Source organism: Melospiza georgiana, chromosome 18 (assembly GCF_028018845.1).
Source record: "Melospiza georgiana isolate bMelGeo1 chromosome 18, bMelGeo1.pri, whole genome shotgun sequence".
NCBI lineage: Eukaryota > Metazoa > Chordata > Aves > Passeriformes > Passerellidae > Melospiza > Melospiza georgiana.
In genome coordinates this window covers 2,493,101-2,517,693 of record NC_080447.1, presented here as the reverse complement: position 1 = coordinate 2,517,693, position 24,593 = coordinate 2,493,101, and the positions used below count along the sequence as shown (strand labels likewise).

The 24,593-nt window shown below is 52.8% G+C and overlaps 2 protein-coding genes across 6 annotated transcripts in view; one reads left to right on the top strand and one right to left on the bottom strand.

Annotated features, from left to right (window-relative positions):
• Nucleotides 1-151: 151 nt before the first annotated feature.
• On the top strand, nt 152-4,574 carry ARL6IP4 (ADP ribosylation factor like GTPase 6 interacting protein 4). The gene is made up of 6 exons (XM_058037151.1): nt 152-202; nt 1,842-2,039; nt 2,368-2,709; nt 3,094-3,211; nt 4,250-4,319; nt 4,482-4,574. Exons 2-6 carry the CDS (start codon nt 1,850-1,852, stop codon nt 4,536-4,538), a joined length of 777 nt encoding a protein of 258 aa, XP_057893134.1. The 5' UTR covers nt 152-202; nt 1,842-1,849; the 3' UTR covers nt 4,539-4,574.
• Nucleotides 4,575-5,149: 575 nt separating this feature from the next.
• Nucleotides 5,150-24,593, bottom strand: part of PITPNM2 (phosphatidylinositol transfer protein membrane associated 2) — a 124,108-nt gene continuing 104,664 nt past the window's right edge. For 3 of the 5 annotated variants that reach the window (XM_058037144.1, XM_058037147.1, XM_058037145.1), the window contains 9 exons: nt 20,664-20,828; nt 16,835-16,983; nt 14,124-14,240; nt 13,333-13,449; nt 12,869-13,017; nt 12,090-12,239; nt 11,830-12,013; nt 10,504-10,632; nt 5,150-9,653 (listed from right to left, as the gene is read on the bottom strand). In XM_058037144.1, the coding sequence (XP_057893127.1) occupies nt 9,327-9,653; nt 10,504-10,632; nt 11,830-12,013; nt 12,090-12,239; nt 12,869-13,017; nt 13,333-13,449; nt 14,124-14,240; nt 16,835-16,983; nt 20,664-20,828 (1,487 nt within the window). In that variant the 3' untranslated portion in view covers nt 5,150-9,326. Of the gene's footprint in view, nt 9,654-10,503; nt 10,633-11,829; nt 12,014-12,089; nt 12,240-12,868; nt 13,018-13,332; nt 13,450-14,123; nt 14,241-16,834; nt 16,984-18,702; nt 18,907-20,663; nt 20,829-24,593 lie in introns of all 5 variants that reach the window. The other 2 variants (XM_058037149.1, XM_058037148.1) reach the window with 2 other exon arrangements.

Below are 24,593 nucleotides of genomic sequence, written 5' to 3'. Positions count from 1 at the left end.
TCGTTCAGCCGCGAACGCGAGCGCTCCAAATCTGCTCGAATCCACCCCAAAAACTGAGCTGCGGCCCGGGCGAGGCGGCCCCCGGAACCAAAGAGCGCGGCCCGGCTGCCGCCCGGCCCCGCGCGCGGCGGACCAGAGGCGGGAGGCGGCCGGCGCGGCCCCGGCGGCGGGAGCCCCGCTCGGGGCGGCGGGACCGGGCCCGGTGAGTCCCCGCTCCTCCCACTCCTCTTACCTGCGGCGGGGCCGGACCGGGCCGGCTGAGAGCACCGGAGAAGGGCGGGCCGGGGGGAAAACAGACCCGAGCGGTGCGGCGGCCCCGGGGCCGGGGGGGCTGATAAAGAGCTGCGCACTTAAAGGGGCCGCGCCTGGAGCCGCGCGCGCAGAACGCGCCCGCCGAGCTCTTAAAGGGCCAGCGCACCTTGTGCTGAGCTCTTAAAGGGCCAGAGCACCTTGCACGGGTTCTTAAAGGGCCAGAGCACATCGTGCTGAGCTCTTAAAGGGCCAGCGCACCTCGTACTGAGTTCTTAAAGGGACGGCGCACCCTGTGCTGAACTCTTAAAGGGCCAGCACACCTCGCGTTTCGCAGGCTCCCCGTGCCGGGGTGAGGGCAGGCGCAGCCCCTCCAACCGCCCAGGGCCGGGTCTGGGCAGGGCTGGGCGGGCCGGAGCGGTCGCTGTGGGCCCCGCCCGGTGTCGGGGTGGAGGTGAGAGCCCGGCCTGGGGCTCAGCCGGCCTGGGATGCTGCTGGGGTGCATTTGGGATGCTACTGAGCCCAGCACCAGATCCATGATCCTCCTGCTGTGCATGTAAAACAGTGGGTTTTTCCTGCTGCTGTGCATGTGTAACAGTGGGTTTTTCCTGCTGCCACAACCAGAATGAAAAGATCCAAGTCCCAAACGCTGCCCCAGCAAGGCCCCATGCAAGGGGCAGCTGCTGGGTGTGTGTGCACGGAGGACTCTCATCCTCTCATCCTTCCCTGCGTGCCCCTAATGGTTCTCATTGGTTCTGCGTTTTTTCCCTGATTGAAATTTCCCTATGGAAATCAATCAAAGGTCTGATTTGCTCGGGAGCAAATCCAAATTGCTGCCTGGGAATGCTGAGGTGGAAAACAAACAATTCATTAAATGTGCTGGTTGGAAGGTGGCTGTGAGAAAGCGTTCCCAGCTCCTGCTCTGCCCACAGTGCCAGTTTGTTTTTAAATTAATGAGAGCATGGATCACACTGCCCTGGGGCCGCCGGCATTCCTGGGGCTGATGGACAGGGGGAGCAGCTCAGTGCATCATCTGTTTTCTAAGAGTAAATTGGAATATTAAAAATTCATCCTTCCCCTTGGCTTGTGCCTGCTCGCAGCATTTTAAGTAACGGGGGATTGACTCAGGAGGACATTTTGTTCTGCTGACTGTGGCTGCAGTGTCCATCAGCCCTTGCCTGTGTCCGTCTGTGGTGCAGCTTCTCCTGCTGGCTCCTGGTGCCACGGGGTGACCACGGGCACAGCCCTGCTCTGTGCCTGCCAGCGGGGTCAGCCCAGTCCTCCAGGGACAAACAGCAGGAGCGCAGGGAAAAGCTGCTGGAAGGATTTCCTGGTGGGAAACCTGCCTGGGGACACCGGTGTGAGGCAGCTGAGGGCTGTCCCTGTGCCAGCTCCCTGCCCAGGCTCCGTGCTGGGGGCTGGTGGAATTCCCAAGGCTGTCATGGGGGATCAGCAGGGCGTGAGCAGGGAGGGAGGGTACCTGGAGCAGGTTTGCCTGGCTGCTGGCTCAGACTGCAGTGAAGGATTTGGGGCTGCTGGCAGGGTTGGTGCCCCGTGGCTCTGATGTGAGCCCTCCTTTCCCCTTTCCCCAGGAGCTGCCATGGCCCACGGGCGCTCGCGGAAGCGCTCGCGGAGCCGGAGCAGAAGCGGCTCCCGGAGCAGGCAGGAGAGGAAGGAGAAGAAAAGGAGGAAGAGCAGCAAGGACTCGCAGCAGGGCAGCAGCTCTCCACTGAGGAAGAGGATCTCTGGCTCTCATGGACACAGCTCCAGCCTGGCAGCGGCCAGGGAAGGTGGGAAGGCCCCTGAGCCTTTGCTTACACCACAAGTCCCTGGGGCAGGGGCACAGAGAGGGCCCGGGGGGAGAAGAGGGTGCCTGGTTTCAGTTGGTGTCTGTCACCTTGTCCTGCACTTTGTGTCCACTTTGGTCTCATTCTGACAAGTTCAGAGCCCTCAGCCCCTCCCTGAGCTGCCCTGGTACCACAGAGCATGCTGGGTTAACGTGGGCACAGAGGGGAACTCCAGGCAGGAAAGAATCCAGGCTGAGAGGGGGGTAAAGAACAACATCTCTGCTCTGCAGGGCCAGGGCTGCTCCTCTCACACTCTTCTTGTGTATTGCAGAGAAGAAGAAGGAAGGAAAGGACAAAAAGAAGAGGAAGGCCAGTACCTCTTCCTCTGGGACGTCTTCGTCCACTAGCTCTTCCTCATCTTCCTCTTCCTCCAGCTCCTCTTCTGATGACTCCAGTGACAGCGACTCCAAAGTGAAGAAGAGTCAAGATAGCAAAAAAAAGCGAGTGAAACAGAAAGACAAAAAGAAGAGGAAGAAGAAGAAGAAAAAAATAAAGAAGAAATCAAAGAAGAAGGCAAAGGAGAAGGCTAAGGAGGAGAAAGCCAAGGGAGAAGAGGTGCCTGGCCCCTCGCTGGAGCAGTGGCAGAAGGAGTCAGTGGTGGACTCTGGGCCAGGTAACGAAGCTCTTTCCCTCCTGGGGGAGCCTGTGCTGGGCCCTTTCCATGTGGGGTGTCTGAGGGAAGCAGGGCTGGGTGCAGGGAGGAGCCCCAGGCTCCCTTCCCTCCTGTGTACAGTGCCCACCTTTGAGCCACACAGAGATTGGTCTGTGAAGTGTCAGGATGTGGTTTATAGATGGGAGTGGGGAACAGAGGCCAAATGGAAGGACACAGTCAGCAGTAAATCCTGGCAAAGCTGCTCCAAAGGGATGTGAAGTGCCCCTTTCTTTGGGAGGTTTGTCACCACACCCTGGGAATGGGGTGTGGAATGTTGTCCATGGGCTGCAGCCCTGGTGCTGGGCCCTGTCCTGGAGCACAGCTCTGACTGAGCCCTGCTCCCAGCTCTGACAGACGAGCAGAAGTCCCGGATCCAGGCCATGAAGCCAATGACAAAGGAGGAGTGGGATGCGAGGCAGAGCGTCATCAGGAGAGTGCTGGATCCTGAGACAGGGAGAACCAGGTATGGCCCTGGCAACAGGGGCATGGGGACAGGGATGCCTGTCCATGGCACTGCAGCACCACACCTGAACCCCTTCAGCCTGAGCCAACCCCTCACAGGTCCCTCCTCATCAGGCCTGGTGTGACTTACCCAGAAAGTGACACAGTGACACCAAACCATTGAACTGTGTGCACACAAGGCACTCTGGGCTGTGTCCCAGTATCCCATTGCTGCATCCACTCACATTTCAGCTCCAAAGCCCTGGGCCCTGGTAACACCCAGGTGGGAGTGAGGAGCATGTGCCCTGTGGGGTTACAGACAGTGATCAAACCCAAATTCATTTAGCTGCCAAATAGAAATGACCCAGTTTTTAATAAACTGCATCTTCTCAGCAAGCAGAAAACGTCATGCTGAAGAGAATTGGGTATGACAAGTCCAGTCTTAAAATAGCAGGCAGCCTGCAGGGCTCAGGGAGGTGTGGAACAAAGGTCGGTTCCCTGTAAGGCACGTAATGAAGACAATTAAATTCCTGCTCATGTCTGGAGGTGTGAGCCGCCTCCAACGCTGCTTGGAATTTGCTCAGCAAGATATTCCCCAGCCTGGCTGCATTTCAGGCCCAAACTGGCTCCTGTTCCTGAATGGCTTTGCAGGTTCCTGGGGCAGCCAGGACCACACCTGAATTCTATGAAAAAACGAGGAGGTTTTGCATGGGTTGAGGCACTGTGGATTGTAGGGGATGGTTTCATTAGGAGTGTTTTGCTGTGCCAGTGTGGCTGACTGCACACAGCAGGCAGTGCCCACAGCCTGGGGCAGAGCCAGCTGGCCCTCAGCTCTCAGGAGAGCACTCCTGTCCTTGCTGCAGTGTGGTGACATTAATCCCACGGGAGCAATGGCAAAGCTGCTGTGCTGTTTAAGCTTGACTCAAAAACAAAGTCACAAAATGCAGTGTCAGGGGTGGGTGAGCCCTGGCCTTGCCTGGAGGTGCAGCAGGTCACACCTCTGCAGCTGCAGGACCTGGCCAGTACCCTCAGGGCTCCTGGGCCTGTGCTTGTCTTGCAGGCTCATTAAGGGGGACGGGGAAGTCCTGGAAGAAATCGTCAGCAAGGAGAGACACAAGGAGATTAACAAGGTGAGGGGAACTGGGCACAGGCAGGGAGCTGCTGCACCCAGAGGGGTTGTGCTCCCACCCTGGGCATGGGCTGAGCCCTGCAGCACTGCCAGGGCCCCCGGGTGGTGCTGGTGGCCCTGCAGGCCTGGCAGGAGTGCTGTGAGTGCTGTGTGTCCCTTGCAGCAAGCCACCCGTGGGGATGGGCTGGCCTTCCAGGTGAGGACAGGGATGCTGCAGTGAGGGCAGGCCCCAGCCAGCCCTGGAGCCCGTCCTGTGCCCCTGCCAGCCCGGGGGAGCCTCTGGAGCACGCAGACAGCACCGTGTCAAGGTGTTCCCCAGGGGCCCTTTCCAGCTGCTCTGTAAGTTACTGACTGGGAAGGAGAGTGACTTTAGTGGCTCCTCTCCCATAAACAGCTTCTCCCCTCCGTGTCCCACTCAGGCCAGTGTGGCTGTAAGGCACCTGAGCCATTTGCCCTGATGCTCCTCTGGATGCTGGAGGAGCTCAGCAGCACCCAGGGGACAGGCTTGAGGGTGCTGAGCACCTCAGGGTGCTCTGGGCTTTGGGGGGCAGGAGCCAATGCTGTGGCCAGAACAGGGTGTACCAGGGCCACAAAGCACACAGCTGGCTGCCACTTCTTCCCCTCAGGGGCTGCCCATGGCCCTTTCCCTGCTGGATCTGGCTCACCTGCACTCCCTGAGCCTCTCAGAGGGGAGTGGCTGTGGCTCTGCTCAGGCTGCAGCTCCTCTGAGCCCCGAGTACCACCCTCCACTGTGCCCCAGGGCTTCTCCCAGCCTTCCTGCAGCTTCACCTCCTCGGGTAGGGGAGCACTGACCTGGCACACTGCACTGGCACCTGTGCAGGTGTGCTTAGTGCAGGGGTGGCTTTGCCTTGCTCTCTGCTCCTGCATGCAACTCGTGTCCCTTCCCCACAGCACAGGGCTCTGGGCTGCTCAGGGCCCAGGGCTGCTCTGAAGCAAACACAGCAGCCTCTTCCCTTGCTGGGAAGTCCATAAATCTGCAAACTGTAAAAAAGAAAAGGACAAATGGGTTAAAGGACAAACGGGTCCTGCAGGACTGATCTCCACAGAGGGTTTCCTCATTCTGTTCATGGCTGTAACCCCATTAAACTGGCACCTGCTCACATCTGATGACTTGTCTGTTCCTGGAGTACTCCCCCAGCCCAGAAAAAGCAGACAGAGAAAAGCCTTCCCGTTTCTTTAATCTGTGTAACTCACAATGGTACTGTACACGAAGCACACCAGGCATTGGAACGATGCACTAACAGCAAGGAGGAGAAGGAAGTTGTACACAAGGTTTGCCACACACACGCGAGTCACGGGCACGGCACACGCGGGGCGGCCCCGGCGCCCTCGGGCATCCCCCGCTGCTTCCCCACGCACAGCTGGTACCCCTAGAGCAAGTTTTTATAAATAAAATATAACTAACATTGTTGGAATATAAAACTGACAGTCGAGGGTATCAACAGGCAGAGTTAGGGGACCGTAAGGCTTCTAGAACTAATAGGAAATGCAGCAAACAGTGGCGATACCTGAAGAAGGGGCTGCTACAGCAAGCACGGCGGCTGCTGGGAGGGTGGTGGTGACCCTTTGGCTGATTCCTGCTCTGGGCTCGTGCCCCTGACACTGTAAACGGTTTTTGGTATTAGGATTTCGCCTCATCTGACTGAGTGATTGAGCAAACCCAGGAAAACGGCTTGGAGGGAATGCACGGGCTCCTCTCTCTGGTTTTTTAAAAGACTTTAAAGGGACAGTGTCAGGTAGAAAGTCCGGCCTAAGGGTGCAGTAATATAAAAAGCTGCTTTTTGTAAAAAATCTGAGCTCTGCAGCAGAGTTTGATTCCCATGGAAACAGAAAAGCAACCCCAAAGCCCGAGGCTGTGTTGTGCTGATGTGCAGAACAGGACGTGGGCTGTCCCCGAGGGCTGCCCAGACAACAGCCCAGGGAGGAGGACAAGAAACTTCCCATTCTCTCCTTCCAAAGCAAACAAGTTACTCCTAACAAGGATAAATTAGGTCTTTACCCCGACAGTGCCCCTTTAGTAAGCATGGAATTTACATTCATCTTTCCCTCACCACGTCCAAAGGGATCCTCTTCCATCCACGTGGAAAGGCATCGGGTCACGTGCACTGCTCTCCAAAACAGCTCGGGACAAACAGGTTATAAACACAGAGTGAAACTATTGCTATTGTTCTGTCAGTGTGGATTCTGCTTCAGAGGGATGAGTGCCAGATGGGGGCGGCTGAGGATTGAGCGATGGCGACGGGGATGGACTGAGTTGGTGAGGAAAAACTTAGTGGCATCATTATTTCCTGGTAACTGCACCCACCTCCCAGGGAGTTATTGCAGCAATAAAGGCCCTGCTCTACAATTGCTTCTCCGTGTTGGATCCGTACAATGGCAACGGATGGGGGCCAGGGGAAGGACCCGGGCAAGGTTCAAGAAGCTCAACAAAGGATGAGGACAGAGGTGCTGTGATTGTCAGGCTAACTGGTCAGGAGCTGTTTAAAACATGATGTGATGGAGAGGGTGAGTATCATATTGCACTTCTGCATTCATTGACAGTTACATTAAACTTGGTCCATAAAATAATTACTTTGTACATAATGCCTGAAACAAAAAGCTACATTTTTAAAATATTAATAAACCCTGAAGGTTCAAGTCCCTCCAGACATTTTTTTTCCCTCTACATAAATAAATAACTTTCAATTTTATATATCCACTTTTTATGTTGAACATTTACATTCGCCTCTGTTTTACACTATCTACACATAAGAAAATGTGAACATCTCGTCAACTGGAAAATGTACAGGTCATGTCTCGGTTCTGGACTTGGAGAAAAGGTGAATTTTGCAAAGGCCATATCCAAATTTGCAGAAATTATTTAGTGATGTGGTTTGGTGACTTCACAGGATGGATTGTGGCTTGGCTTCCTACTTACATGGCATCTGTTTGATAGAACATTCGGCTAGCAAAAAGCTGGGACAAATTCTCATTGTTTCCAAACCCAGTAAAAGCTCTGGATGTACATTCAGAGAGAGCCAAGCTGAGTCAGCAGAAAGGGAAGTCAGTTTCTGGTGACAAAAAGTCATCAGGTACATTCTGTACTCGGATAATTACCAAGAGAAGCGGTTAAACGTTTTGCAGTCGGGTCTGAGCGCTCCAGGGGCTCTGATGCCGGCGGCAGCTCCGCACCGTCCCTGCTCTGCCTCGGCCTGGACCCTCCACACCACGAACACGGGAGTTGGATGAGTTGGATTTGTCCACCGTGGCCCAGAGGCAGCGAGCAGAGCAGCGTTCACAGTGCTGAGTGTCTCAGTGCGGCCGTCCTGCACCGTGCTTATTGAAACTGGTAACAAAATGAAGCAGCCGGTCTAAAAAATTCTCTGGTATAAATAAGATCCTCGTAAGTAGAAAGTGATATAAAGACAGGAGAGTGTGGTGGGGAAAGCAGGGTTACACACAGTCAGGGAGCTCAGTAGGACTAGAAAATCTCCACGTGAAGAGGCCAGCTGGAGTCTGAATGGGCACCGTGGAACCCCTGTGTGGATGCCCCTCTGCCCCAGGAGGTGTGTGCAAGGAGGGAACCTTTGCTGGCCCCGGCAGGGACAGGACTGAGGGGCTTTTTGGCAAGCCCTGGCTCCAGGCACTGTTCTCTGCCCCTGTCTGGGTGTCACTGGGGTGCCAGCCCTCTGCCATTGCCCCGCCAGCTCGCTCCAGCAGCACAAACCCAGTGCCTCAGGCACATCCACTGAGAAACACACCAGAAAAATTAAGATATGGCCTTTTCTTAAGGTTGCCTGACATTGTTGGCACACTTCCTTACAGTCTCCTTACTGCTGGAAAAACTTCTGCACAGATTGTTTCTGTTTTTTTAAATATATACATATATATATGTGTGTGTGTATATATGTATAGGTATCCACACACATCCTGGCTTAGCAATATTTCATTGTCATGCACTACAAACACTGGTGTAGCTACATGAGATGGTAACAGGTTTCCATTCTAAAAATCATCAGTGCAAAAAACAACGAGGTTTTACAGTTCAGTAACTACAGGTAAAAGAAGCGAGTCTAGTTCCCATGAAAGCTGCTACTGAACTTGGAGAGAACCTGGGAAGAAAAAAGGTCTCAGAGGTGGACGTTGATAGAGTCAGACCCTGCATTTGGATGAGAAGAACTGCAATGCAATCCAGCTGCTGAGTGCCTTCAGCTGCTTCCAAATATATGGTGGTTACTTGCTGGAAATAATACATAGCGAGACTATTTGGAGACTTTAACAGCAATTAAGTGTCTGAGGTTTGTAACAGCTCAAACAAAATAGCTTGTATTCCTCTTTTAATATGTCACCACATTAAATTCCATCGGCTTCTAAAAGATCTGTTTAAAAAATAACAGTAATAACAAGAATGACCCCGCTGTCTTGGGCACGAATCTGCCGACATTCTGCCTCTGCCATCGGCCTCGATGCAGCTTCAGCTTTGCACTGCACCAGCCCCTCGAGAAAGTGGCTGCACGTGGAGCTCTCTCTCTGTCCAGGGAAAGCTCTTGGTGGCTCTGCCTGGCACAAATCCCCCGCTGGGGCCGGGGCAGCGGCGTCCCCAACCCCAGAGCCCCCACCTGACTCCCGGGACAGCCCAGAACGAGCTCCCCCAGCCTCGTGCCCTGTTCTGTGGCTCTGAGGACAGCACTCGGTCACCGTGTGATGGCTAACAAGGCGAGGAGGCACCTATTTACAGTCACTGACCCTGGATGAGAGGAGGAGGCAGGAGAGAGCGCCATCCTGACCTGGAGACTTCCCCCCCCCCCGATTTCCAGCTGCTCCTCGGGCTCCCGCTCCCGCTGCAAGGCCTGCACGTTCCGTGTGGGAAACATCCCATCTCTTCCCAGAACACCGTGGTTTAGAGTAGCACCATATTTACCCTTCCAGCCCGAAACACCGGCCTCGTCCCTCTTTCCCTTTATTTCTCCTCCGGTGGCTGCAGCTGACAATCCCGGCTCCGGCCCGGCTACTTCTGCCCCAGCAGGCCGGACTCCAGGCGGGACGCGGCGCTGCGGCCCCAGCAGCCCGTGGCGATGCTCATGCTGCGCTGGCTGCGCTCCCTGTCCCTGTCCTTGTCGCTGTCCGACTGGCTCTGGGTGCGCTCGGGCCGGTGCGCGGCGGGCTGCGAGGAGATGGTGCGCAGCAGGTGGTTCCTCTTGCGCAGGAACTCGGCCTGGCCGGGCAGCCCGAAGCTGCCCTTGCGCAGCGCCATGCGCGTGGTGTTCTTGGCGGGGCGCGCGCGGTGGTTGTACTCCAGCTGTGCCAGGTGGGCCGCGTAGCCCTCCGTGATGAACTGCGGGGTGAGGGTGGGCGTTAGAGGGGTGGGACGCGGTTCCCTGAGAGCCGCTGGCAGCCAGAGGTGTTCGCTCTGCCAGGTTCTCTGGGAAGTCAAAACTTCCTTCCTAATCAGCCTAATCCCAATAACAATCTACATCCACTCTGGAACAGAAAGCCTCACCGCCTTCTGGGAATGAAAGTTCATTATAAACTTCAAAATCCCCATCAGCCTAAAAATAGATTTCTACTCCTTACCTTCTTCCCCATTGAACAATTCGTATCATGATCTATCCTACAATTTGCAACATGATATATGGCCTCAGACCCCTACATTACAAAATTTTTCACCAACCTACTATTCTTCCTAATCGCCATACTCATCCTAATCATCGCCAACAACCCATTTGTCCTATTCACTGGCTGAGAAGGAGTCAGAATCATGTCCTTTCTTCCAGTCAGCTGATGACACGGTCGGGCAGAAGCCAACACCGCTGCCCTTCAAGCTGTACTTTACAACCGAATTGGAGACATTGGACTTATCCTCTGCACAGTATGACTGGCCCCTGCCACAAACACCTGAGAAATCCAACAACTTCCCACTCCTTCCCAAACTCCTACACTACCCCTGTTAGGCCTCATTCTAGCCACAACCAGAAAATCCTCTCAATTCAGCCTCCACCCGTGACTCCCAGCTGCTACAGAAGGACCAACCCCCTTATCTGCCCTGGAACCACTCAGACCCATGATGTGGCCCTGCTACCTGGGACAGCTCCCACCCTGCTCAGTCCCCAGATCTGTGATGACCAAATTCCCACCTCCCTCCCATGGGAGCAGCAGCTCCAGGGCTCAGCCAGGCTGGCTCCTACCTGGCACTGGCTCTGCAGTTTCTTGGTGGGTCGGCCGACGATGTAGATGTTTGTGGGCGGGAGGCTGATGGAGCTGTACACAGAGATGTCCTTGGTGGATCCATACGCGGCGTGGATCCTCATGTGCAGCTGGGGGGACAGAGAGCAGCACAGGCTCAGAACCCACAGGCACCCCACGCTGCTCAGCAGGCTGGGCTTTGGCTTTTCCAATTGCATTTGTGGGAATCTCGGGTCACTGGAACTAATGCAAGTTCCCAGCTGGATAATGAACCACCCAGGGAAGTGCTAATTAACAGAGCTGGGCATGTTTACAGGCCGTGACAAGAGGAGTGACAGCAATACAAGAACAGATCTCCACTTGCTGATCCACGGCCTTCCCCTGAGGTCTGCAGGGGGCAAGGATGCTGCACACTTCCCTGCTGTCACTGGGGGAGAGGAGCTGCAAACCTGGGCAGGAATCATTAGCCAGGAATGTTCTCCACAGCCAAGCTGCTGTTACCTGCTGGGCAGAGGGAGAAGGGACAGGCAGCAAAACCTGCTGCTTTTCAGGGATACCTCTGCTCTACTCCAAGCAGAGAGCAGCTCATGGACAGCCCCTCCTGTAGTGGGCTGGGGCAGGGGCTGGCAGGGGAGGTGTGGACATTGGTGCCACCACACACTGGCCAGCTTTGAGTCCAGAACCACAGGTCAGGGAGATGGAAAGAATTTCTGACCCTGGTCCCAAACATGTGGAGGACATGAAAGCAACTGAGAGCCAGCTGCTCCCTCCACTGACACTCAGGCCAAAAAGGGAGACTAAGAAAGTTAAGGACAGGCTTTTCCTGCAAATCAAGGCAGGGAAAGTGCTTGGGACACTGGCAGCTCCTTCACCTGGCAGACACACAAAACTTTTTTCTATCTGGACCTTCCCTGAGGCTCTGGGCTGAGCATTACCAGGACCTGCCAAGGGTCAAACCCCTGGAAGATCTCTGTGGAGTTTCCCAGCAAAGCCATTTCTGCAGCAGCTCCATCCCCTCAGCCCTGCTATTCCAACCACAGGCAGCCAAAAAGCCACCAAGCAGGTGTGAGGGGCAGGGAGGCTCTACTGCCTCAGTTCCATTAGGGGTTTGAGGAGCAGTGATGAAATGGAGCAGTGCAGAGCAGAGGCAACACAATTTAACAGCATAGACACTTTTGTGGAGCAACAAAGGAATGAAAATAAAATGAACAGATTAATCTTCCACTGCAGGTCACATTGCTGCCAAGAGACTGGTGCTGACAGTGGTGGTTGGATGAGGAGCAATCTAACCCCGTGCCACGCTCCCATTCCAGCAGAGGCAGGCTTACATCAGTGATGAGGGATTTCAGGAAGTTGGCCTTGTGCCGCAGCGGGTCGTGCACCAGCCCGTCGCAGAAGGACACGATGCCGTGGGGGAAGTTGTGCTGTGCTAACCACGCCACCACCCTCTGCTTCTGCATGTCAGGGCGGCCCGTGACATAGATTATGAGGTAGCCGAGGTCTTGCCAGTGCCTGCAAGGAAAAGCAAGAGTCAATGGATTGCAGAGCAGGTCAGTGTCAGATCAACCACCCCAGGCCCTGCCCTGACCTTACAACGTCCACGGCCCCGGCGCGGACCTTGGGGTCGCTGCCCATGATGGAGACACTGGCTGCGAAGGAGCCGTCGATGCTGAACACCACAAACTCCGTCCCCTTGGGCAGCACCGTGATGTAGCTGTCAGCAAACGTGTGGTCTCCCCTGAGGGAAGGGATGCAGGTGTTTAGAGGCATCAAAATATCCACAGGGCATCACCAGGACCTGCGGAGCACCACGAGCCCAGAGCGGCTCCCACATCTGGCCCAAAGGCTCCAACAGCGATGCCACCCTCGGTTAGAGCAGGCACAAGCACTGTGTGAGGGTCTCGTGTTCAAGTGGGGATGGATTAGCACTCCTTGGCAGCAGAGACTCAACAGTTACCCCCAGAAAAACATTGCTGGGGTCACCACCAAGAAGATGCTCCCCTCCTTCCCCTCCCAGAGCCCAACACCAGCAGTGGAACTGAGCTGGAGCCCTGGGCTGTGAATCATCACAATTACAAAGTCCTGTCCCTCAAGGACAAGTTTATGGTCTTTAAAATATGCTCAGTCGTGCAGTTTTGCAGATGGCCACGAGGCCCTGTGGTGCAGGAGACCTGCTCCTGCAGCGGGAGCTCAATTCCCATGCTGGTGGTGAATAAAATGTGCATTTTCCCCTTACAGCTGCAGAGTACAAATGGCTTTCTTTGCCTCTGTTGCTGGCAAACCAGGCTCTGAACCCACTCAGCAACAGGAGGGACCATGTTCTAATCCAATTCCTCTTTGCTCCTCCTGCAAGCCCCAGGCCCTCACCTGACCACCATCTTGACGGGGTAGACGCCGATGCCCAGGCGCCGCTCCTCGGGGATCACGTAGGAAATCCTGCCACTGCTGTTGCTGATCTCCGTGTCAAAGTACACCCACTCCCCCGACGGTGGCTGGGTCATGATGTGGATGTCCACCTGGGGACAGCGAGACTGTGTCACCCCCAGCAGGACAGGCCGGGCACAGGGACGTCCCACCCGAGCCCCTGTGGGTGGCAGCGGGGTTGGTCCTGCTCCCACCCTCTGCAATTCATGGATCTGAGCTGGGCAGCACCCAAACATCAGAGATGACAAATGCTGTTCCTGGTGGGAGGCACCCACAAGTCTGAGCAGGAGAACCTGGCCAGGACACAAGTGCAGCAAACCCCAGCAGGCACCAAGGGAGCACTGACAGGCACTACCTCTGTCCCACAGTTGTCACCACATGGTGACACCTCCAAGCACACACGGTACCTTCTCTCCTGTGAGGGTGACCATGTCTAATGGACCATACATGAACCTCCCAGTCAAGGTCTGGGGCCCATCCTCATTAGCAATGGTGTCGTTGATCCTGTGGTTGGCTGTGACGTTCTGCAAGAGGGGAGGAGGAAAAAAAAAATTAAGTTTGCAGCAATGGATAACCTCACAGGGAAATGCCAAATATATATATGTTATAACTGGACAAATTAGAGCACGGGTTTCTCTGTGCCATTCCCCCCCTCCACTCCTCCCTCAGCTCTGGGAAAGAATTTGACCTGTGGCAGAGGTGAAGCTCTGTGCCCTGAACTGATGGGTGGATTGGAGTGCTGAAGAGCCAATTTCCATGGAAGGTTGTACGTGCAGTTCTGATACTCTCTATTAACCCTCACACTTTGGAATTAAGAGGAAATAGACTCAGCTGCCAGAGAAATGTGCTGATATTGTTTCAGTTCGAACACAGAATTGCCCCCTCAGAAACTGGAGACTTTACTGGGAGCAAAGCGCATTTACTGAGCTGAGACCTGGTATTATTGGACTATGAAAGATGTTCCATTCTCACTCGTTCCCTGACCCACAGCCAATGCTTCCTGTGTTTTACAGACTCGAGGTTAAGAGGAGACCTTGCTGACACACACCTTTAGGGTTGCTCTTTTACAGGCACCCAGGTAGGATATAACCATTAAAACAGCCCAGCAATGCAGCACAGCCCTCTGTCTGTGCCACACCCTCAGAGAAGTTTGTGCAGCCCAAGCCAGAGCAGCTGGTGCAGCCCCAAACCCCCTTACCCGGAGCTTCACGTTCGTCCTCTTGCGCAGCCACTTCTCCCGGGGCTTGGAGGGGGTGAACACAGACACCTCCTTCCCATCCAGCTCCAACACACTCGAGTTCTCGTGTCTCATCACCTGCAGGAGGACAGATCCCCCCAAGCATCAGCCCTCTCCTCCTGCCTGGCTGTTCTGCATCTCCTGAGCCTGCACTGAGGAAGGGCAGTGCCTGGAGAGAGGCCCCTGAGTTTGTCACCTTGCAGGTTTGAAGGACAAGTGGCCTTTGCTGCACTGGCAAAGCCTGTGGCCAGTGCTGACTTAATCCTGCCTGGGATGCAGGCTTTTTGGATTGTCAGGAGGTACAAAACTGACTCAAACACAGCTCTGCACTGAGATACCTGCCCTTCCTCCAGGGATCCCTTGGTCCCTTCCCACGGCCTGCAGGGAACACAAACCTTCCCCATTCCACAACAGACCCAGCACCAGCTGCTCTCGCTGGCCCCATGCTGATGCTGCTCCTTCAGCTCATTTCCAATTCCTACTGAAATTCCCAACTCTGGTCTCGTGGCTTTTGCTCCTCTCACTGATCTGACCCCTGTGAAACACACAGGGGTCTGGCTTGGCTGCATGTGAGGCAGAGCCCAGGCTGTCTGTCTGTCCATCCTGGCTGACAGAACTCCAGGAGTTTGTGCTGGTGGGACATCACTGCCAAGCAGCCAATTCCTGCCTGTCACCAGGGCATGGATGGGGATGGGAGGCAGGAACACAGAGAGAGGAGGGTTAACTCCTACCTAGGTTGCTCTTACTTCTAGAATGGAAAAGGAAAAATAACACCCAAAGGCTGGGGGACACCTCAAAGATTCTGCAGGACTGGGAGGTAACCCTGCACACAGAACTCCAAAACTGCCAGCAGTCCTTGGTGACCAAAAAATTAAGAGGCCTCCTAAATGTGGGCTCTTTTACAAGGTCCTGAACATGTTCTGAAAGGTCAGCAGCTCTCCAGCTGAGCTTGGCTGACACAGGCCAGCCCTCTGCAGAGCTGAAGCTGGTTTTCATCCAGGGAAATGGAAAAAGGACCCCAGGGAGGATGAGCTTGCTGGGGCGGGAGCTCATGGAATCCAATGTAAACAAAATAACAAATTTTACTGAAAATTATTTAAATCAGGAATGTATTTTGAATTCTATCTGGGCTTGTTTTAACAAGATTTAATCTTTGGAGACTAAAACTATTCAACAGCTTCTTTTACATTTTGTCCAGAGGTAACTTTCAAAGGCCATTAGAAACAAGTCCTTATTAGGGTAAGCAGCTGTGTGGTGCTGGTGAAGGACAGAGAGAAGACAAAAGATGAGAAAACCCCTGGTCTCAAGGCAAAGAGAAGTGAGCAGAGACAGGCACTGGGCAAGGGGGTGCCAGACTACCCAGGCAGGTTTAGAATGGATGGGGAGGTTCCTCCAGGTACTCAAACCATGAGGTTTGAAACACCACACAGTGCTACAGACCCAGGTTTGGGCTGAAACCTGAATAACTGGCTATTTCCCAAGTGGAACACTTTATGTATGAGACTGTCATGACTGTTCCCCCTTGTGCACAATGACAGCTCTCTCTTCTTTCCTGCCCTGTTAGGCTGGGCTGGGTGTGGGACCATCCAGGCAGGAGTGTGCAGGCAGAGCCTGGACACAGCCTGGCAAGAGAAGGGTCTCAAGGATTATCAGCACTGCTCAGCTGCCACCAGCACTGACACTGCTGCTGTTTATGGCTCTCACACTATTTGGAAGATAACACTAAAAGAAAGTTTGCCAACAGAATCATAAATAACTGAGAGCTGCAGCAGAGGAGGCTGGAGGAGAACAGGGAGGATTTAACAGCTGAGCTAATGCAAAGCAAACCCGGCGCCGAAGTGGGCAACACAAACCACAGAGTTGCTTTGAGTTTTGTTGTTTTCCAGCTCCATGCTCTAAGTGTCATCCCCTGGGGAGTTCATATTTTTTAAGGCAAAAACTCCCCCTCATCCCCAAGGAACTGAAGGGAAAATATTTCTTTTAGGGAAAAAACACGTTTTAGACAGTAAATTTGAATTTTAGGCCAAATATAGGTTGATAAAATCTGAGGTGGTAGACTCCAGACACCAGCAGTCCCCATTCTCCTGGCCCTAGAACTGCTTTGTGCTGCAGGAATGAGAACTAAATCCCAATGAGTTCCTAGAGGAGACAACAATAACTTAGAAAGGCAAAATGGAGAACTGCATTCTGCCTATCAATTCATGTTGAATTAATATAAAACTTCCCCTTTGGTTTTATTGTATCTGGTGCTGGTTATATTTGTCCTTTGAGAAGTTTCAGTTTCAGACTGGAGATGTGACCTGGCACAGAGATCACTTCAAGAAACAAGTGCCACTGACCTTTGCCACTATGGATAAGAAACTGCCCTGGGCTCTCTCCATGGATCCCCACTGAGCCCATCTGAAACCTGCTCTGATGATAAGAGCCCAAAACCCAAACAGCCCCAAATCAAGCAGGTGTAACAAGACATCTATGAAGTCTGTATGTGTGCAGCACCACCAACACCACAGGTGAGGAAAACAAAAAAGGGAAAAAACTGGATCTGCAGGGGCAAAGGGTACTTTTTCACTTCTATGCATCAACATGTCTTATATTGAAGGTGCACTGGAAAAAACAAAGAGCCCCAAGCATTTTTCAGCCCAAGGGAGATGAGGGAGAGGGGGTGACTGTACCTGTCTGAGCAGGAAGGAGACGACGTCTGTGGACTCCCAGTAGCTGGCGTGGAAGAGGTGAGGCAGAGCCACGGTCGGGAACGCCGTCAGCGCGTCGGGGCAGTACAGGGCGTAGTCGATCCGCTTCGTTCCCCACCACTTGGCAGCAACTACAGAGGCAAAACACTCCTTCAGACCAGGGGGGCTCACAGAAGGGATTTCAGGGCTCTGGCTCCTCGCTCCAGGTGTGCCAGGAGGCTGCTCCCAGCTGGTCCCGCTGCTCTGGGGAACAGCTGAGCCCGGGCTCGGGGTTTGCTCACACCGAGGGAGGAACACACGGCCACCAGCGTGAGCTCTCCCTTGTTCAAGCAAAGAGGAAGGCACTGGATGGAGGGCAGGTTAATTGGCTGTTAGTCCAGACCCCAGGGAAGGGGCTCAAGGCTCCTGTGCAATGAGCCAAAACATTAAGACAGCAACAAATCTCCCTGGAGCTGTGGGAGGAAGGAAGGGTGGGTGGGTGTGCTCTGCCCATCTCCAGCCCTGCTTCCAACTCCTTCAGCTTTCTCCAGGGAACTGCATCCAGGTATTGGCCACACTAAAGAGGACTGGGAATCCACAGGATGCTAAAAGGCACCACAAGGCAGGGAATATGGCACATGATGATGGGACTGGTAGTCCCCAACAAATCCTTATTGCCCTCCTGGGCAACTGAGATGTGCAGCCCAGCCCTCCCAGGACACAGCCTCTGTGGGGGACAACGAGACAAGCACCTGGCAGTATTGGGACTTCATTGCATGGGGGACTGAAAGTACACTGGGATTTAGTGGGGGACAGGGATACAAAACAAGTTTCTCCCTCAGGGAGCCCAACAATTCACAGGCAGGTGTCTGACAGCCACCCTTCACCCCAGGACACCCCCACACCTCAACTGCCCTGAGCTCTGCCCACACACACATCCTGCCCCAATCCCTGGAAATCAGGTCTCAGTCCAAAGCCTCAGACCCCAAAGCATGGGCTGCTTTCCCAGCAGCAAGAAGTCCTCAGTGTCTGTGCACTCCAGCCCAGAGAAGCAGCCAAGGAAAGAAAAGATGGAGATCAAGAGAGCAGCAGAAGAATTTTGTTTGTGTTTGCATGCAGGATGCAAGCTGGGGCTTTGACAAGGGCTTCCTCAAGCTTGGTTTGTCTCTGTGACAATGTTCTCTTTTTAAGGACTTCCAGGAAAGCTGCCAGGTTTAAGGTGCAATCCAACACACCCTTCTGCAAAGGGAAATCTGGCTGGTGATGAGCACAGATGCTGAACTGAAAAGATGGATCCAGCAGCTCCTTCCAGAGACCTGCACAGAGCTCCCACCACAGCAAATGCAGAGGGATGTGGATTCAGCACATCCCCACTGGCTGTGCCAGGTGCCAGGCCACCCTCACCCTGACAGTCTCCACTTTTCTGAAGAGCCATGGGAAGGAGGAGCAAGGTTTGATGGATCAATGTGGCTTTTCCAGAGCTCACAGGCACCTCCTCGCAGCCACTTCTGACTCCCTGCCTTCCAAACTGACAGCTCCTGGTCATGTCCCAACTTCCATTTCTCATGCAAGTCCCCAGCTTGGGTAATTTCAGATTCTGTACAGGAAGCAGACAAGATTGACTCTTCCATGCTCAGAAGGCAGTGGTGGAGGCAGAAGCGTTGTCCCCTCAGCTCTGCCCAGAAGAATTCCTGCTCCTGCCAGGTTGTTAGCTGTGTTATGATGGATCTTCAGGGCAAAGTGACAGAAATGCTTGTTAAGATGCAATCAGAAACTGCAAGTGCCTCAGTGTGAAGCGCAGAGATTTGTGGTGAAGTTCTGTGACTACAAATGAGAGAGGAGGCTGACAGGAGTGGATCTCTCCAGAATACCTGTCTTGATGTCCAGGTGTGGTATCCGAAGAGCACAGCCTGCAGCCCGGCTCCGTGGCCCTTGGAGCTTCCTTCCCTTGGCAGGGGCTGTGTGTTTGTGCTGCCTACGCCTCCTGAACGAGCTTTGGGCAGGGGATTTGTGAGGGAGGGCAAGTTGGGACAGAAGGCTAAAGCCCCTACAATGATTAAGGTGGTGTTTGGTTTCTAAAAGGAAAAATAAAACATAAAAAAAAAAAAAGCAGAAATCACTCATTATTATGGCACACACTGATTTCATCCTCCACAAACTCACGGTACCAGGGGAGCTGCACCCCTAAGGAGGCTCCTGGGAGGGAGCTGTGGGTTTGCAGTGCCCCTCCAACCTTCCTCCAGCTCTCCCTGGGGATAAGCACAGATCACATCCAGCCCTCAGTGCCACAGCTCCAGGTTACCACCACACCAACCAGGCTGAGAGCAGGAGCAGCAAGGCAGAGCTGGAGCTCGGGGGACACTCGGAGCTGAGGGAAGACTCTTCCTCCCTGATCTCAGCAACAGGCTTTGATGGCTGAGTGGAGAAATAAATTACACAAAGAGGGGAGAGCATGGGGAAAGCAGAGGTGAGTGCTGTGTGACCCAACCCTGCTGCAGCACGGGACAAGATCTCTGGGGCATCACCCTGGCACAAACGCTGGCTCTGGGGCATCACCCTAGCACAAACACCTCCCCAAGAACCAGCCCTGTGTGCCAGCCCAGCAGCTCCTGTGGGTGGGAAAGCAGCACAAAACAAACACCTTCTCCCCCGAGAGCTGCTTCCCAAGCAGATTCCTGTTTAACAGTGCTTGGCAAGATGTCAGGATAAGGAAAGGATGCACGTGGGGAGTGCGGTGTCGGCTCCTGGACACGCTTTGAGCAGGAAAACCTCGTTTGTCAGAGAAGGTATTTTAGTTCTGCTGCTGAGTGTTGCCTCAAACAGGGCAGGAGGTTACAGCAGCCCCTGAGCAGCGCCCACAAACCTTTAACAACTCATACCTGCCTCCAGGAGCATTATTAACCTTAGCAATTAATGATGGAGTGAGTAATTCACAACTCGTGCCAGGAATGTATCTCTAAATTTTTGAGACCTTCTGGGAATAGAGTTTGGGCTGAAAATTTCCTCATATGCATGGGTTTTAGGTTTTGTTTTGTTTTTCTGGGGTTTTTTTGAGTTATCAGCCTTTTTTTGGTCTGAGTTACCAGAAATCCATGAGGACACAGCGTTCATCTCATACCTGAGCTGAAACAAAGAAGGAGCTGAGCCATTAATAAAGTCTGTTCTTCGCCACTTAACGAAGTCTGTTCTTCTCCACTGCATTAGTTAGGAAGTTATACAGGTCTTGGGAAAAATAATGAATAAAAAATCCCTTTTACTCCTCATTCAGCTCTGGGAAATGGGTCATAAGTGACTGGGAGCTGCCCTGCGGGCTGCAGAAGAGCTGAATCTCTAATGCAAATAATAAATGTTCTGTTCTGAACCAACCTGTCCTTGCCTTTCAGCGTTACAGAGGGATGTACTCATCCCTGCTTTTGTGGGCCACATTTGAGGGATCTGCACTGAGCCACATCCTGCATTGCCCATCTGGTCTCAAGTGCTGATCCTGAGCAGTTCTGCATGACTTACCATGGCAGCACAGCCACATCCCTCTGGATTAACCCTCACCACACACAGCTCAGAGTCACAGTTATCACCTTTGCTTTAACAATCACAGTTATCACCTTTGCTTTAACAATTAATCACCAGCAAGGTCCAACATGCACAACGCAGCCGTGGCCACCAAACACACCCCTGTTCCTGCAGGGGATGTGCTGACACAGAGCACTGAGTGTGGCAGAACCAGGACAATTCCAAGCTGTTGGTCATGGCTGGAAGCACCCCCCGGACAGACGGACGGACAGAAGCTCTGGGCCCGGAGCAGAGCAGAGCCTCGGAGGGGTGCAACACTTACTGTTGGCTATGTTGGAAGCAGTGTAACTGTCTGCCATTCCTGAGACCTGGCTGGCAATGCTGATCTCACTGGCTCTCCGGAAGCCCCTGAACTGAGGGGCTGAAATGGGGGTGGACAGGGACGCGTTTTCCATGAAGACGGCACCATGAGACTGAACAACATCTGCTACAAAGTTGAAACAGGGAAATCAAAATATTAGACCAACAGACAGAGGCTGGGCAAGATGAACTCGGGGAGGGAGGAAGGAGGCAAACAAAGCTGGTGGGTGCAAAAACCTCTCAGAGCTGATTGGAATGAAACAGAAACACCCCACATTTCATTGGAGCTCTGGTTAGAAAAGAAAGCAAATAGCACAGCAGGCAGAGATGTGGCTGGAGGAGCAGTCTTTGATTGAGAGAAGCAAAGTAAGTAGCTCAAAAACCAGATCCAAAGAAAAACCCAGGCAGACTTACTGAAGCAGCAATAACAAGCATGTGTCATACATACAGATGTGAATATACACAATTTTATACATTCACATCAAGACAAGATAACCAAGTTAAGAAAAACAACAAAAAAACAACCTTACAAAGAGGTATTTGTTTTCTTGAGATATTTAAATTTAAATGAATTTAAATGAATTCCAGGAGAGAAGCATTATTAAAAAGCAAAAATCAAGAAAACATCTTCATGCCTGGCAGGGACTAAATTTGGACTTGTATTTTACTGCTGAAGGACACAGCCAACACTCATTAATCTGGAGAAAGGGCTCCTGAAGGGAGTCTGGTGCTGAGCACTTGTATCTCCCATCAGAGTCAGCAGAGCAGGGAGTACTCAGGCTCTATGAAAACAGAGCTTTTTTGGTACAACACACAGGTGTGGATTTTAAAATCCCAACCTGAGGTTTACCAAGTTAGGCTGAACTCCTCAGTACATAAATACAAAAAGGAGGGTTTAAAATCATGCTCACATGGACCTTACATATAGATGGGAGGGAAGAGGACCTCAAACACCCAGGAGTGGCAAAACAAGAGATGCTGAAAGCCACGTTAAAATCTCTGCATTTTAGTTTTGTCTCTCAACAGTGCTAAGAGCACCCACCCCTCTGGGGATGCTGTGGGGCCCAGTTAAGTGGGACATCCCCAGCTCCTGCAGGGCAGAGGTTTGTAATGCCAACTCCAGGTGCTCACAGCAGGCAGCACCAGCGTGGCACTAACATGCAAAGCAAAGCAATTCATTGTGGGTTTAAGCTTGCCCATCTCTGCTGCACTTGAGGAGCAGCACCTGAATTTATTCCCAGGTATCAGGCAGGAGATATCACAAGCAATGTGAGCACATTACTCCCACACATCAACACCCTCCACCTATTCCAGCCTGTTTAGTTATCCCTGGGTTTAATCCTGGCACAAGGCTGACACGGGGTGTTGTTTTAGCAATTGGTTTATTTTAATATCAATCTTTTTTTGCTTGGGGCTACTGATTTTCTCCCTCCAATCCCTCAGCTCGCAGCAGCAGCGTCTGTGCCCACACAAATCCTGCTGCAGCCCAGGGAGAGGGAATGTATGAAGCAGAAAATGTGTGGCTAAGTGTCAGTAAAAGAGTTCTGTTCTCTGCAGGGAAAATCAGGCCACAAGCTGCTCTGTGTAAAAGCTCTGTGGACTGTGAGATCTGAGCCTTAGCAGGAGCCTGACCTGATGATGAGCTGCACACACAGCCCACGTTGTGCCTGAAAGGCCCTCAGCAGCATCACTTTCCCAGCACTTTCCCCCTCTTTCCACCTTGCCTTGAGCTGCTGCCTGTCAAGGCTGTGACCAGGATCCACAAACCAGGCCAGGGCTGCTTCTGACTGCACAAAACACCAGCATGAGCAAGAACAGGCAATCCAAGTGGAAAACAGGAGCTGCACTGAACCCCACAGAGGTCTCAAGGGTGAAGGGTCTCATTCCCTTTGCTGGGGGACCTGGAACAACTCTCTCTTCTCTGATCACCCCTCTCTCTCCATTCTCTTGCCTGTGAGATGCTCCTGTGCTCCTGCTCCTGTGTCACCAAACAGGTGTCCCAACACAGGTGATGATCATCACCTTCCCTGAACCTCCTCAGATGGGAGGAAAGCTTTGGCTTTGTCTGTGCCAGGAAAAATGCCAGATTCAGGTTTGACCACCAGAGAAACCTGCACTTCTTCCTCTGCTTTAACCTAAAGCACCTGTGGCTTGAATTAGGAAGACAAATTCCAGAGTGTTACAAGATAAAAGGCTGGGCCAAACATGGTCACATCTTTGACTCCATTAGCCCATCTTCACTTAGCTCTGCCTGAACTTCAACCCCTTTTTGAGAACACAAAAAGTGAATAAAGGAAGAAACAGTGAGATTCTGGGCCTGCTCTTTTTTAGCCTTGTTTTCCTGGGCTGACCAGGGATTTTGGAATATAATGTTTGCAGCAAAAGCACCCAACCTCAGCAGCCCTTCCAGCCCCATCCTGGTGTCACCAGAGGAACAATTCCCACTCCTGTTAAAGCCTGAGGTGTTTCAGCATTGCTGAACAGTTCAGTTCAGCACTGCCAGAGCTGGTGACAGGAATCTGCCCTGCAGGGGACAAGGTGCCACCCCACAGCAGGGCTCCCCTGCTCCTGCCCACTCAGGGGCTCTTGTGCTTCTCCCTTTCCCCAAGCCACACACCCTCTGTCCCTGAGAAAGGGCAGTTGCTGAGAAAAATGAAGGCCAGGAAAAGGCAGGGTGGGAAATGTGGAGAAAAACCTGTTTTATGCATTACAACCCACTCAGAAAAGCTTCCTCCACACCAAAGCTGCAGTGACAGCAACTTCCAAAGAAAATACTGAGACCTGACTTGCAGAAAAAAACCCACAAAGCTAACAAGCTATTTCCTGAATTTGTGAATTCTCTGCATCATGTCTCTTGAGCAGCAATTCTGAAACCAAGGGGGCTTTCTTGGGGACTGTGGTGACCAGGGTGGGGTGTCACAGACAGACCCCAGCACCTGCAGCCAGGTGTCCCTAACAGGACCCACGGAAGCCTCCTGCACCCAGAGGTGCATCCAGAAGGTCCAGCAGCAGCAAGACCTTTATCAAGGTGAGCTGTTCCTCTGTCACTCAGTGGGGACAGAGGTGCCCGTGTTCACTGCACCAATCTTTAATACTCATTTTGGTGCTGTGCTCTTTCACTTTTGGCCTCATTTATCAATATTCTTATAAGGTAACAGCCCTGAGACATGCTCTCAGGTAACTCCTTGGGGTACCTGAAAGACAGATTTTGGTATGGGCTATTTGGAGACTGAGCCATTGCACCAAAGAGGGAAATATTGAAAGCCATCAAAAAATATGTACAGGTCAATAAAAACAAAAATATTAAAAACCACAGAAAAGCCAGACAGGCCCTGCTTGCACTGGGCACTCTGCAGTCACTACCCTGAGACCAAGAGCAACAGATTTCTGCTGTCTACCAGTTTTGGTGATTTTGGAAAGCTCCTGCAGTCCAGTGGCTGAACTGGGATTCAGCACTTGCTACACTCACATCAAGAATTGTTTGGACACATTGCGGTCTTGACTCACAATGTAAAAAGCAGAAAATCATAGAATCCTGTAATGGTTTGGGTTGGAAGGGACCTTAAAGACCATCGAATTGGGCACAGGCAAGGGGTGCTCCTACAGCTCTGTCCTGACCACAGGCAGTACCAGCTCACAGGGAAATGCATTTCACCAGGCAACCTCCAAAGTGGTTAATTAATAGTACCAGATCCTTTCCCTCTGCTTTACCACAGAACCTCACAGCACAGGCAACACAGCACACCTAAAAATCCAGGAGCCAGAGGAGAGACCACTGGGAAAACTCAGTGATGTTGCCATCCTGTATGACCACATAAGAGCCCAAACTGCTCAGGGACAGTGAGGGTCAGCTTGTTAGAGACAGAGAGGGCAGCAGAACCCAGCTCTCAAT

Bases quoted from the DNA above. Each gene is read 5' to 3' on its own strand.
- ARL6IP4 (XM_058037151.1), top strand. From the start codon at position 1,850: ATGGCCCACGGGCGCTCGCGGAAGCGCTCGCGGAGCCGGAGCAGAAGC. The intron at 3,212-4,249 runs GTATGGCCCTGG...CTTGTCTTGCAG, and splicing joins CCTGAGACAGGGAGAACCAG to GCTCATTAAGGGGGACGGGG. The intron at 4,320-4,481 runs GTGAGGGGAACT...TGTCCCTTGCAG, and splicing joins GACACAAGGAGATTAACAAG to CAAGCCACCCGTGGGGATGG.